Source organism: Panicum hallii, chromosome 6 (assembly GCF_002211085.1).
Source record: "Panicum hallii strain FIL2 chromosome 6, PHallii_v3.1, whole genome shotgun sequence".
NCBI classification, from domain to species: Eukaryota; Viridiplantae; Streptophyta; class Magnoliopsida; order Poales; family Poaceae; genus Panicum; species Panicum hallii.
Window position 1 is genome coordinate 6252673 of NC_038047.1, and position 14975 is coordinate 6267647.

General features: G+C 46.5%; 1 protein-coding gene and 1 pseudogene across 1 annotated transcript; both read left to right on the plus strand.

Annotated features, from left to right (window-relative positions):
* Nucleotides 1-5245: 5245 nt before the first annotated feature.
* Nucleotides 5246-9221, plus strand: LOC112897982 (F-box/FBD/LRR-repeat protein At1g13570-like). The gene is made up of 4 exons (XM_025966388.1): nucleotides 5246-6317; nucleotides 6413-6553; nucleotides 7409-7802; nucleotides 8933-9221. Exons 1-4 carry the CDS (start codon nucleotides 5307-5309, stop codon nucleotides 8989-8991), a joined length of 1605 nt encoding a protein of 534 aa, XP_025822173.1. The 5' UTR covers nucleotides 5246-5306; the 3' UTR covers nucleotides 8992-9221.
* Nucleotides 9222-11934: 2713 nt separating this feature from the next.
* On the plus strand, nucleotides 11935-13037 carry LOC112898084 (annotated as a pseudogene).
* Nucleotides 13038-14975: the final 1938 nt, after the last annotated feature.

Consider the following 14975-nt stretch of genomic DNA (forward strand, 5'->3'; position numbering starts at 1 on the left):
CTTTCTTTAGTTGAAAAAGAATTAATCATTGAATGTAAAAGAAGTTATCATTAATTAGTATGGAACAGGCACAAAGCGTCAAACTCAATTCAACCTTATGTGTGATCAACTTAAATTTGAATCATTTTGGACTTTGGGAACAGATGTGCAGAGCCTCTCCAGCATAATCTAGGTGCGCGACGTTGGGCCTGAGAACAGTTTGCATCTCTTGAACGCAATGGAAGTAGTGTCAAAGGTCAATCTAGTGACACTCTGCATTTAGGCACACGCAGATTTACTGAGAGAGGTGAACTCTCCTTGAAGGATTGAAGGAGAGAAACTTGAGGTTGGGGTTGCTCCAGCAAGAATAGGATCCACTCAATCAGCTCCATCAGCTCCTTCTTGGGTAATTCAGCAGGAAGCAAATCCTGAGGTGATTCTGTTTAAATTAATTTCGATTGATTTGACGAAATCCAAGAACATGAGCATGTGGTTTAGAGCTTGGGAAGTACCTGCAGATGTCCTCGAGCAGCTCTTGCGACAGCATCTGCTGCATCTGCAAATGACCTGTTCATGCCCCCGCCGCCGGCCGCCGGCATTATCCGAAAATCCGCATGGGTGGCCACCGCTGCTCCGTCTGCCTCCCCTTCACAAGCAGCTAGCTCCACCGTTGCTGCGTGTATCTACCCCCATAGCACCATGGATCGCAGCTGCCGATGTCGAATCGAGACGACCTCTGCACGACGGCAACAGAACATAACTTACGAGGCGGGTTAGATTAGCGAACATCGAGCGAGGGAGGGGCACCTCACCTTGTGCTGGAGCGCAGCTCCGACGGCGGGGCGGCGAACACGTCTTGGTCAAGCTGTGAAACCACAGGGGCGCCGCCGCTCCTGCTGCCTCAGGTTCCCTCACGCGCAGCGGCGCCGCCGGCAGCTTGCACACGCGAACTGGAGGTGGGAGATGTTAGGAATAAACCTGACTTGGGTGTTTCTGTTTTCAAGCGACCGCGCCTGAGCACTTTTTCATTAAGAGTAGAGGAGGAACGGTAATATTATAACATGTGATCTCGATAGAGATCGCTGCAATATAAAAAGGAAGTAGTAGCGATTACATATTAACCAATTCGCAACCTAAAATGACTACCCTTCTTGGATCGGTGGCGTTATGCGCTAAGGAAACAGTTGAAGAAGGTGTTTCAAACCGGCGTAACACCACAGCCTTCCTTCATCCACTAGTTTGTTAGTTGTCAGCTTCTTCTTTTGGAAGATGCGCTGGTTGCGTTCCTTCCAAATCGACCAGGCTACCAGGATCACCAGAGAGTTGAAGGCTTTCCTCAATTCTTTTCTAATTTGCTTTGGTGATGACAACCACCATTCAAAGAAATCTTGAAGTGTGCCTGTAGGAGTCAGCCTTTGTAAGTTGCATCGCCGTACCACTGCAAACCTGATTTCTTTGGCCAGCATGTAAGTAGACAACAAGTGAGAAACTGTCTTCGAGTGTTGATCACAGAAGGTGCAATTATCATTATTCTGGAGGCTGTGTCTCAACTTACAGCGACTTGGTGCTCATGGTTTAGGAAGCACTTTTGCCCCGGGTACGGCGTGTTGTCCAATGAAAAGAGCTCTATAGGCAGAAACAATTGAGAATTGCCCATCAGTTGTCCATTTCCATCTGAACCTGAGTTCAAGACGTGGACAAAGTTGCGTTGTCGTATGATGCCCCAGATTAGTAGATAGTCAATGATAACCTGGACCGTTAAAGCGCCAGTTATATTCCGCGCCCACGCATTGTTCTCGTCCTTGCGCCACAGTTTTTGTCCTATGGACGTGTGGACGCACAGCATTCAGAAGGGCCGGGGCGATATCGGCAATTGAGCGACCATCTATCCATTTGTTTATCCAGAAAAATGAGTGCAAGCCATCTCCAACTCTTACGGTTATGGAAACCGCGAACAGGGTTTCTACCAGACTCTCCGTTTTCACATGTAAGCACAACCATGGTCTGCTCGGATCAGTACGCTTCAACCATAGCCAGCGCATTCTGAGCGCATACCCTTGTAGAGTGAGAAGAGTGAGATGAGCAACCCGAGATAACCCAGATTAGCCGGCCTGCAAACTTTTGGCCAAGCCAGCAGGCAATGCCCTCCTGAAACTGAGTCTGAACCTCTCCATAAGAATGCGCGTCGGCGTTTGTCAATACACTAAATCACCCACGGGGGAATGGAAATGGCTAGTGCTATGTGTACAGGAATGGCAGACAGTTTGACCTTGTCTAGTATCATCCGACCTGCCTTAGTAAGTAACCTTGCTTTTAAAGTTGGCAGTAATAACATTGTCGACAAGAGGCTGCAAGTCTGACTTCTTCAGTCTTCTCACTGATAGTGGGATGCCCAGGTAGTTAATTGGAAATGCCTATATGTTACCGTGGAGGAATTGCATGAAGAGAGCAGTTTCATTCAGTCTGCAACAAATTGGTATAATTGCACATTTGTTTTGGTTTATATTCAGCCTAGAGGCAAGAGCAAACATCTCTAGGATGTTCTGAGTGGCGACCAGGTTTTGTTGGTTTGGTGAAGTGAATAAGATCACATCATCAGCATAGAGAAAAATCCTCTCTTGGATGCAGCTAACCCCCAAAGGCTCCAGAACTCCAATTGTTTGTGCTTTTTCTATCAAATAAAAGTGGAGAAAGAGGATCTTCCTAGGGTAAACCTCTTGCGTGACAAATCCAATGACCTGGCGAGCCATAGAGAATGATTTGGGTGACAAACCTGACTTGGGTGTTGTCCAGCCAGGTGTGTGTGCGTCACGTAGGAGTTTGTTGCCTGTTCATGTTGTGCCCGGAGCATGGTGTGTTCATGTTGCCGTTGCTGGTAGTTAGGATCACGACTGATGAGTCGACGATCGTGTCCGTGTGGGAGTCCAGTCGAACCTCGCGGGATAGCTGCGAGGATCAAGTCGTAGTCCGTTAGGATGGTGGGGTGTGTGGCGCTGGTCCGTGCGCAGGAGAGGCCGGGGCGTGCGGAAGGGCGAGCGGCTCACGCGACGTTGAGGCTCTGGTCTTGCGGATCATGGCGATTAGCTCGGGCATGGAGGTTAGTGCTCCGTGATGTGTTCCCTGGGCTGATAAATACCCGTGTACCCCTCCGTTTTTCCAAGGCAAAAGTCCAGTGAATAAAGTTGCCAAGATACAGGCCGTTGCGGCGGCCGCGGCGTTCGTCGCCGGCAAAAGTTCCTGATCGTCTCCTTCCTTGTGCTTGTGAGTGAGAGAGAGGAGTGCATCCGTTCCTGGGTATCTCCAACAGAAGAGGGGTGACGCGTCATCTGCCCGGGGATGAGGCCGTGTTCGGCGCGTCCTCCTCATCCTTCATGGGCGGCCACTACTTCTTGGGGCTGCACGCCCCACATCGCCGCTCCGCTCCTCGAGCAGCACGGGCTGCCGCCCTCATTGGATCAGCAGTGGGAGATAGAAGAGGGAGAGACGGGTCCGTGGCAAACCGTATTCGATAGAAAGCTCGGGTTCGTCCGTGGGAGAAGAAGGCGAACGAAGGGTTACGCGGGATGATCCAAATAACATGCACTGTTCCAAATCTGAGGGAGTTAAATTTTTGGATGCACAGGTCGATGTGGATGCAGTAAAGAACATCTCTATAGAGGATATTTGATGAGGGGATATAGCAAAGATTTAACTGGTGGATTTATAGGGGTAGAGACTAGTAGCTATAGCTAGTTATTTATGTTCGTTGGGGGCAAAAACGGAAGCGAGAACCGAGGAGAAAGATCGGATTTTGGTGGTATAGTTGCGAGTTTGTTTCCTCTCTACTTTTTTTTTCTTTTTTCTCACCCAACTTTTAACCGGTCTGTCATTTGTTTTTTTCTTAATTGGTATCCTGCATTCATTTTCATCTCTTTTACTTTATTTTTATTTTAATTTTTTCTTTTTAGTTATTTTATACATTATTCTTTTGTATCCACGCAAAAAACTGATTAGTTTCTTCATATTTAGTTTTCCTTTTCATTCATATAGTTTTCATTTCCATTCTATTTTCTTTTCTACTTATTTTGTATCCCCCTTTCTCATACTTTCTGTTTTATATTTTTCTCTTATAATCTTTGTAAGATATTTTTTGTCCTATTTATAACTCATGAATGCACCTTTATTTCTTATAATTGAATCCAAATAAATTAATAATTTATTATTTTTATGAGTTCATATAATTTGTTATAAGGGTACAAATATTTGTTCCCTCAGTTCATACAATTTATTCTTGGTGCACGGATTTTTGTCCTATGATTTTATACAAATTATTGCAGGTGTGTTTACATATTTATTTTGTGGGGTTTATATAATTTACTTGAAGTGTATAAATCTTTGTTCGTGAGTTCATATGATTTGTATTAGATATACATATTTTTATTCTATGAGTTTGTATAATTTGATATAGCTGTACGGTTTTTTGTCAGGTGATTTCATATAATTAGCTGTACAATTATTTCATTCGGTGATCTCATGTAAATTGTTCTAATTGTATGTATAAAAGTATTAAAATTTTATGAAATATTTTTTAACAATAATCTATATATGATCAAGTGTGATCTTATTTTGAAGATCATGTTATAAGAAATATAGTAGTGAAATTGAAATTTAATTTAGATACTCTGGGATATATGTTCTTTTAAGTTCAATAGAACCATAAGAATAAGATGGCATCACCTAGTTCGTTTTATTCTTTTGTTGACTGTTGGTCAGATCTCCTGTGCTCTCTACTCGCATGCATATGTTTGCTTCGTGATCCCCATCAAAAACAATAAAAACACCCACCAGAAATAATTATTGGACCTGCACTTCAGGTGACAACTCCGCGATTTCGTTGGGGTCCATGGAGTAGTAGTCGAACAATAATGTCATGCCCGCCCTGCATAATTAATAGTAGTCAACAACAGATTTGAGTCTACAATACGATTTTGATATAAAAATAACAGTATGGGATAATCTTATAAACAACTTACCTGCTGCTCCTTCCTGACTAGTACACTAGCAACCTCTCTACTACTCTTCTTCGCTAATAAAAAAGCAGAGGTCGACAATGCAACACACACACACACACACACGCAAAGAAAGATCTCACTGGAAGTAGTGATTGATAAATGGGCCCAGGAGCAACCCAGTACCGACATTTGGCCCACCCACACCCGACACCCGACAGCACAACCGAACCATCCGCCGCCACTCGGCCACACTTCACTGCCTCCTCAATCAGGACCCCAGCTGAACCCTAGCCTCCCGGAATCCTCGTTCTCCCTCCCCTACCGGCACCGCCGCCCATGGCCCGCCGGGCGCCGTTCTCCGTCCCGGACCCCGCGACGGCGACCGCATGCGGCCCGCACGAGCTGGTCCGGGACCCGGAGCAGCTCCTGTCATACATCCGCAGCTGCGCCCCCGAGCCGCCCGTCTCCACCACCGCTGGCCTCGCCGCCCGCCGCGCATCCGCCGCCGACCCCGACGGCATCGATCGCATCAGCGGCCTCTCCGACGCGCTCCTCCGCGACATCGTATCCCGCCTCCCCTGCAAGGACGCGGCGCGCACCGCCGTGCTCGCCGCGCGCTGGCGCGGGGTTTGGCTCGCGGCGCCGCTCGCCGTCGTCGACGCCCACCTCCTGGGCCGCCGGCACCCGGCGTCTGCCGACGCGGCGGCCGCGGCCGTCACCGCCGCCGTGTCGCGCGCCCTCGCCGCGCACCCGGGGCCCTTCCGCTGCGCCCACCTCGTGTCCGGCCTCATGGACGCGCGGCAGCCCCACCTCAAGCGCTGGCTCCGCCTCCTCGCCGCTAAGGGCGTCCAGGAGCTCGTCCTCGTCAACCGCCCGTGCCCGCGGGAGGTGCCCCTCCCCGACACGCTCTTCCGGATCGCCACCCTCACCCGCCTCTACATTGGCTTCTGGAAGTTCCCGCGCGCGGCGAGCCTCCAAGGCGCCTCCTTTCCCAACCTCCGCGAGCTCGGCGTCTGCAGCGTCGTCGTGGAGGACGGGGACATCGACTCCCTCGTCGCCAGGAGCACTGTCCTGGAGATCCTCAACATCCAAGGGAGCGTGAAGGGGTTGCGTCTCGTCAGCCGGAGCCTCCGGTGCGTGCAGATCTGCGCTTCCGTGGTGGAGAGCATCGCCGTGGTGAGCACCCCCTGTCTCGACCGGCTTATCCTGTGGGAAGTCCGGGGTTCTCCAAACCCTGCCAGTGGCTTGCGCACCAGGATCAAGATTGGAATTGCCCCCAAGCTGCGCATACTGGGATATCTGGACCCAGCACAACACCTGCTAGAGATTGGAGGCACCGTCATCATGGTACTTCTACTGCCTCCTATCGTTCCATTTTGTTCACTTTGCAACGATGTGGAATTCAATGTGCGATCATTCTTGTTGAATTTGGTGCATTGCAGGCTGGGATTAAACCAAGCGCAAGTACAATACACACAAGCGTGAAGACCCTGAGCTTGACAGTGTGTTTTGGATCCAATGGTGCCATGATGGTGCCTGCCATCCTCAAATGCTTTCCCAATGTCGAGGCGCTGCATATTATGGTAATAGTTTACAAGTACTCTCACTGCACACTCATACTGCTGTCGCTAGCTTCAAATAGGGTCTCCTAACATGGTGCGCAAGCCTGAGTGAATGTTAACGGTAGTATTCTTATGTCATGGACATGTCTCCAAGCTTTCATAACATATTCTTTTCAATAACAATGGAGAGTCAATCTTTCAAATTCTCTTCTGGTCAGTCCTCAATGTCCGTAGACTGAATGTTTGTGTAATATCGACATTCAAAGTCTGTCCGTTGGATGAGAACAAACACTATATAAACGCAAGTAAGGGATTTTTATCTACTTTCACGTTGCCATGGATTGGTAAAGTATTTTGCTTCAGGCTTTCGCTGACACATTCTGAGGACCATGAAACACTGACATGCCAACTGGTGAAGTGAACTTACTCTGGGTAGTCTGTAACTTCACAAAACGAGAGGAGTAGAATGAACAAGTTGGTATGTGGTATTTGGCCATGGGTTAAACATGATCATTAATAGGGCAAGTTATGTTATGTAAACTGAGCTGTGTTCCAGCGGAAAGCTGTGCAGATATCTTTTCTATAGTCTATACTCCAGTGATCTTAATGATTAAGCCACAGCCGCTATATGTGCTTGCTTACAGCAATGTGCTTTATTTTGTATGTCTCAATGCCCTAAACAACTGCTGTAACTGCAGGTTAAAGTCTGGAGAATCCATTCTAGTATTTTTTTTACCCGTTTGCTGTAATTTGTAGACATGCTTTAGGACTCTATGTTTATCTTCCTTCTAAAATCTTTATGCATAAGAGCTGGCTACTTTATGATCCATCAGTTGCTTAACATTTCAATGATTTATTGGTTTGTAACATTTGCAGTCTGCAAAATGTGATGAACCCGCTAACAGGCTCAACCTCAAGTTATGGCAAGAGGCTGATCCTATCCTAAGTGTCCTGTTGCGCATCAAGGTGATGACAATCCGTGAGTTCCGAGGGGAGCAACATGAGCTGGCCTTCCTCCAGTTTTTCTACCAGAATGCACGGGTGCTGAAGGATGCAGCAATCGTTTCAGCCAATGTAAGGGTCACTAGAATATCCGACAAACAGATGTTTTCCATTATTCAGAATATGGATGATTCAAGATGGGCCAGTAAATTCGGACTGGCTATCTTGGGGAGCAATGGTCCTGAAGGAGGTAGACCCTGGATGTTTCAACGAGGAGCAAATTTTTCTGATGACGACCCTTTTGCACCGATTAAATTCATTGGAAACGGTCAGTATTGCTTTCCTTCATGTCTTCATGCATGCCTAGATTTTATTCATGTTACTGCATTTCTTAATGTGTTCATTATTATCACAAGACTGCAGTTTTTATGTTGTTGACGTTTAAAAAAAGTTTGTTTAGACTGATGCAAGTTGGTCACAAAAAGCAGCAGATCGCTGTTTGCAGTTTCTTAGAGGGTCTGTGTAGTAGTACCAAAATTGTGGCACCAAATTAATCGTATTGTTTCAGGCGCTTGTCTCCCATTTGTTAACTACAAAGTCATTATCATGGTAGCATTTGGCATTGGCAAAATAAGTCATTCTGAGTTCTTGCATTATGCAATGTGAATCTTCACAGCTATGCAAATGTAGGTTAATTAATTTAGGCATGCATTCTGGTGATGACACATCTTTCGAGTGCATGAACATTGGACATACCACCTGACCAATTATGACTTCAACACCAAGCCTTGACATTTCTTAGGTCTTTTCTATGGAGCTTTTGCTTGCAATTGTGTATCATTTACCACAGGTGGGCTGTGGACATTCAGAATTATAGGGGGTTGCATGTTTCTCAATTTTGATTTTCCACAAAGCTAAGTTGGATTTTGTTGAACTATATTGCTTTGCTTCTTGTATGCCCATATTTTCTCCAGGGTGTAATTTTTCCTGTTGGTGTAACTCTTTTACATATAAATGAAAAAAGAGACCAGCTGGGAAGTGTGTGCTAGCGGCAACCACATTCCACTTGTGTCTATCTACTTCATGAGCTCATACCTGAGCTTTGCTAACATTTCCTTGTGGTATTATGCATTAATTATGCGCTGTACCATTTTAAGTTATGTTGTAGTCATGCACGTAGTTGTGGATTATACAAGTGACCACAGATTTGAGAGCGCTGGAAGTTAAACTCCTAGCTAGGGACATTCTTAGCAGACTTATCATTTCAGGCAACACAGTGGTGCTATGCTACTGTAGTGCAGTAGCTGAACTTTTACCTTGGTTAAGTGACAACTAACATATACTTCAAGTAGCGTCCCTCACTTAAGGGAGAAATTTCCATATAGCCTGATATAACAATAGTTCTATCTGTTGCTAACCAGGTTGTGTTTTGTTGTGATGCTTTTCTCGTGACATCAGGCCCTGCTTCAGCGACAAGAAGAAACAAGACTGCTGGGACGGGCACGAACTGTATCTGAGGTCGATCGTCAACGTGTTTGCATGCAGGCGTCCTGGTTTTGTAATAATGTTAAGTGGCTACTCTTGAACCTCTCCTGTCCTTAGCTCTGCCAGCATGGTTAGCTTATTGAGTGGCGAAGGTAATAGTACAATGCTGATTCAAATGCTTGTGTGCATCGTAAATGCTTGTGGATGGCTATTACAGACCACCGAATCCGCATTTCACGTGTATTTCATTAGCTAGATCTGACCTGTGACAATGATCGATGTTGCATTGCATAATTTCTGCTGAACACATGCTGCTTGATGCTTACGAGAATTAGTGACAACTGATCGGGCTAATTCATGCATGTTTTGGTTACTGTCTGCCAGTAATTTCCTCTGGATTTGACATGAAATGTTTGACATAAACCTGATCAGAGCTCCCGACGCATGACAGATGGTCTCAAGGATAGATGAAATTGGATGAAAGCTATGGATGAAGTGCAATATTAGATGCTAAAATATAAAGGCAAGAGAACTAAAAGATATCAATTAACATAGATAGAAAAGAAACAACAGATACACCATACTGAAACCGAATAATATCTCTTGCTTGTTTGTTCGATTTCTTCCTCTAATGATATTTATTTCCCTTTTTTTCAGCTGACAACCGTCATGTAAACTTTTCAATTTGTGCTATTTAAGATTTGACAGACACTTCACATAACCATTTCTCTGCAGCAAGCACCATTCTGGTTTTGGAAAATCAAATGCTTGGCACACTAAATGATCCATGACACATAAATACACATTGAACTTTGGACTAAAAGTTCATGACTCGTGTCCAACGGGCCGAAGCAGAGTTCTAGTTTTAGATGCAGGCTCTATTCAGGGAAATCTTCTGGCTCCAGCACTGGATGCAGTTGCAGCGAAGTGAGGATCAAAACAAGATGATGATTCAAGCGCTTCACGCACTACAAACATCGGTACATCAATCACTTCTTTTGCTCCCATGGATGAGCTTTTAATTTACGAAATGGCTTTTAATAATTTTGTTTGTGCATGGAACTTCAAGTGTGAAGTGCCGGGCCGGCCGGTTTCCAAACTAGATCAATTCTATTCCTTTTCAGGTGAATAGCAGAAGCCAGGAACTACCTGTAGCTAACGTTCTCCGGGGAAAAAATATTAAAGATTTTCAGAAGTGTTACTATTAATCAAGGTTTCTAAATAATCTTGCCCAAAACAGACGTGTGTGACACGCGCGAGCGAGAGAGTCATGTGATCCCGCCATGACTATACATCGCTCGCACGACAAACGCGCGAGCCATCACATGAAGGCAAGGGAATCCAGCCCAAACGGCCCACCAGCATCTTTCTTCCTCCTCGAGCTCGCGGTGCTCGCTGGCCTCCTCGCCGTGGTTACGGTTACGAACTTCGGGGTCAGGGTTTGAGAGCTTCGGAGGTTTGGGTTGTCGCCGGTGACGTTCCCGGCTGTAGAGGAGGGGTCCTGGGCGGCGGCGGACCGGCGGTGGCGACGAGTTGTGGGTGGGGCGCCGCCGACCACGGGTGGCGGAGGACATCCTGTGGGTGGGTAGGCGGCAGGGGAGCATGGCAAGCTTCGCCAGTGGTGGAGCTGGTAGCGGAGATGGCGGCGAAGCTCGATGGCGGCAGATTCGGCAGTGGGAGCCGCCGGAGGCGAGGAGGGCAGCGGCGCGGGGCAGGGGAGGCCTTGGTAGGGCGGGGGCGGAGGTCAACTGCGGATCCAGCGGCGGGAGCGGCCGGAGATGAGGATGGTGGATGGTCGAGGCGAGGAAGGAAAGGTCGTGGGCCGTGGGCTGCTGTCTTCAAATGATGGAAATCATTTCGATCACCTTCGGTGACACCTAGCTGCGCCCCGGGTGCAGTTCGGAGCCACACGAGCGATCTGGTGCTGACGCGTCGCAAAAGCTGCTCTAGGTAAGGAAGCGCGAAGGCCCAGTATGCATGAATCTATATGGGCCGTAATTATTACGGTGGACCAGCACACGGACTAAGAAGTAAAGCGATACAATTTCAAACAAAAAAATGAATACTTTTCAAATAAACACTCGAATTAGAAACCGATTTCACTATTATGTTCTTCATGATGAGATTTTCAAAACAAGACTAGACTTGCATATATTTAGATATATATTTAGTTAGAACAACCTAATTGTAAAGGTGGAACAATTCAATTATGAAGCTTGAACAATTGTTCTACACGATGAGATATTCGAAATAAGACTAGACTTGCATATATTTAGATCTATTTTTACTTAGAACAATCTGATTGTAAAGGTGGAACAATTCGATTATAAAACCAGAACAATTGTTTTACGCGATGAGATGCAAAATAAGACTAGACTTGCATATATTTAGACATTTAGAACAATCTAATTGTGAAGATGGAACAATTCGATTATGAAACTGGAACAATTGTTCTATTTTAACAAAAAAATATTTCTTGTTTTTAAAAAGGTATAAATATTTTATGCAAATGTGGTCAAGTCAAGAGAAATACAATGGTGTAATCAATATTTGATTTGAATGTCTGGTTTGCAAGGTACAGTTTTTTCTCTTAATGTGTATTCGCACAAATTTCCATGCAACATGTCAGCGCAGCTGGTGCTAGCTTCTCAACTTACCAAAAGCCTGCCGTTGCGGGCCAAGGCTTCTGTGACCGGATTACTGCCAGTCACGCGAGCGACTGCTAATATTTCCTCTGCGCCCCTGTGATCGTGTCACGAGTCCCTGCTTAGTGCTTGCCAAATTTTCATGGACGCTAGCTTGGAGTCCTGGCCTACATGTCATCATCGATGCACTCCCACCGTCATAATTTAATCTGGACCCTTGGCTCGTCACCGAAGCCCTATCTCCAACTTCGCCTCGTCAGGGGAAAACCCTCGTAGCCGCCGTCCCCGCTATCCCGCCGCCGCCGCCCTCGATCTCTACGTACGGCGTGAATGGCGGCATCCATCAGGCCAAGGAAGAGGACGGCGTCGAGGTGCGTCCCGGAGACGGACCGGTGCACGCACGTGTTCGAGATCGCCGGCTACAGCCTCCTCAAGGGCCTCGGCGCCGGCGAGTGTGTCCGGTCCGCGACGTTCACCGTCGGCGGCCACGACTGGTGCGTCCAGTACTGCCCTGACGGTGAAACCGGGGAGGAATACAAAGACTACATCTCCGTCTACCTCGAGCTCGTGAGCCAGCAGCACGGCGAGGTCAGGGCGGCCTGCAGCTTTAGGCTGATCAACCAAGCCACCGGTCTCTCTGAGGATGAGGATGAGGATGAGGATGTGGAGGTCATGGCGGAGCCCAACATGTACAGGGGTGAACAGACATCCTGGGGTTGTGGAAAGTTCAAGAAGAAGAGCTGGCTACAAGCATCACCCTACCTGAGAAACGACCGCCTCCTGATCGAGTGCAACGTCACTGTTGTCATGGGAACGACGACAGTGTCATCAAAGTGTGACATTCAAGTGCCACCTTCAGAATTGGCCGATCATCTTGGGAGGTTGCTCGAGACAAAGCAGGGGCAGGATGTGACATTCAAGGTCGGAAGGTCGGAGGACAGGTCTTCCACGCCCATAGAATCGTGCTCGCGATGCGGTCACCGGTCTTCATGGCGGAGCTCTACGGACCAATGGAGGACTCAAGAACACAGAGCATAACAGTTGAGGAGATCCAGCCTGCCGTCTTCGAGTTACTGCTCCAGTTCATCTACACGGATTCGCTGCCTGACGTGGATGAGCTTGATGTTGATGATGCAGGGGAGTTTATCAAACATTTACTTGTGGCTGCAGATAGGTATTGCATGGATGGGATGAAATTGATCTGTGTGAGCATCCTTTCCAAGAGGCTTGATGCTGAGAATGTGGTGAACATTTTAGCTCTAGCTGATCAGTACCATTGCGGCAGTCTCAAAGATGCCTGCATTGAATTTATGCTCTCTTCGAGTAGCATCGATGATGTGATAGCAAGCAAAGGTTATGTCGACCTTAAGAGAGCAAGTCCTGCTGCCACCGTGGAAATTTGGGAAAAAGCAGCAAAGTCTCGGAGGATTTAAAGCTCAGTTCGTTCATCCTGTGCTAACGGTTGAGTTGCATATTTAGTTGCATACCCTTGTATCTTCTTGGTTATACCTCATATTTGTTAACTATATTTTTGGAGAACGGTAAGTTTTTGCAATGCTCATCGTCTTATGCTATATACAAATATATTGGGAGTGTAGTGTATTATCTGTGATGTTTTCATATTCATGTGTGGAAACGGCAAAAAAATTTAGCCTTGCTACTATATATGGTCTTGATGGATTTCTTGAAAAACATAATCAATTTGTATTAGTGTCTGAGGGTAGATACCACTACTTTTATAATCAATTTGTATCAGTTTCTGAGGGTAGATACCACTACTTTTTTTTTTAAAGGGCCACACTGCTAGTGTAATACGGGGCTGTTTGGAGTGGCGCCTAACCCGCCACAGCGTGCCTAACTTGTGGCGCTCAAAACGGCCGCCACACCTGTGGCGGAAAAAGTGTGGCGCGCCGTGGCGGGTTAGGCGGCATTCCAAACAGCCCCTACATGTTAATCAATCTGTGATATATTTTTTTTAGGACCCCCATGTGCATGGAAATGCTGCCTCTCAATCCTGCTGCCTCTTAGGACCCCCATGTGAGCTCTGCCTCCATTTACGCCCCACACTCGAGCTCTACCCGCTACTAGACCTTCACCACGGCCGCACCGTAGCACTGTCCGCCACGGTCCTCGAGGTGTCCAACCACTGTGGAGTCCGATTCCCCAAGCTCCCCCGCTGCCACCCCTCCACTCTGCCACTCTGTCCTCGCGCTATATATACTATACTAGTATTAGTTATGCGTAATATCTTCTTAATTAGTTATCTAGCTGTATCCATCGCCAATTGTTTTTGACACTCTAGGAGCCACATGAAAGTGTGCACCCAATATAGGCTATATATGAATCATACTTCCTTATGCCAAGAACACATGAACATGTCAAGAAACACACGGGAACTCTTTCCCATGTGGCGACACTAGTGATTGTTTGCTATAGAGAGATATTCCTAATAACTAGAAAATTCCAATGTTTCTTGCGTGCTTTGGAAACACATAAGAGTTTGCTTTTGAACTTGCTGTGTGTTGGCATATGGGAATTTCAACACATGGACAAATTTTCATAGAATGGTGTTACGAAATACCATTATTACTCTGCGCACCAAACTAGTGCTTCGAAGCTAAAGCTATCTCCATATGTGGTTGTGGTTGACGTGTGACCCCTCTCCAACAACAGGATGAATTGCTTTCAGCTCCTTTTGGAACTCTTGCATGCAACTTATGTAGATCCAATTCCGAGACCACAGATTCGACTACTACATCATGATGCGGCCGCCCATTTCCTTGTAAGTTACATCTTGGCTCTTGCATCAGCCTCTCCTTTCTCATCTTCTCAGTCTCCAACAATGTTGCAACTTCGAGTGTTCTATATTCAGCTTATGGACAGTATCTGCCACCACCCCACCACTATCATGGCTGCTCGATGCATGGCTCTCCATGACCAATATGGTGAAGTGGTCGATAACATCCTCAAGGGATGATACAACAGAAACAACCATTGCACCACACAGAATGGATAGCTCACTAGCCTTCTTCAACAAACCTTGGCATCGCTTGGAGAAGCATACTCTACGTGCTTCCTCATTCTCAATGAGCTTGAACTCAATCCTCTGCATTGCCAAGGCAGCAGTTTGTTGTATTAGACTATATTTTTGAGTATATGTAGATGGAGACAATATACAATGATGAAATGGCACACATATATACACACTTATCCCTGCTGATGCACTAAACACAGGTAGTTTTTAGCTTGTCCGTACTGAAACTTCAGGATCGAACATTGTAATATTCGTATTATTATGAGGCAAGAAATAAGCTCATCCAAGAACTTGTGATTTACAATAGGGGTTTTAGGCGGTGGCTATCTATATACAT

Excerpts from the sequence above, each read along its gene's own strand:
- LOC112897982 (XM_025966388.1), top strand. The coding sequence starts at position 5,307 with ATGGCCCGCCGGGCGCCGTTCTCCGTCCCGGACCCCGCGACGGCGACC. Across the intron at positions 6,554-7,408 it reads TCGAGGCGCTGCATATTATG|TCTGCAAAATGTGATGAACC; the intron begins GTAATAGTTTAC and ends TAACATTTGCAG. Across the intron at positions 7,803-8,932 it reads GATTAAATTCATTGGAAACG|GCCCTGCTTCAGCGACAAGA; the intron begins GTCAGTATTGCT and ends TCGTGACATCAG.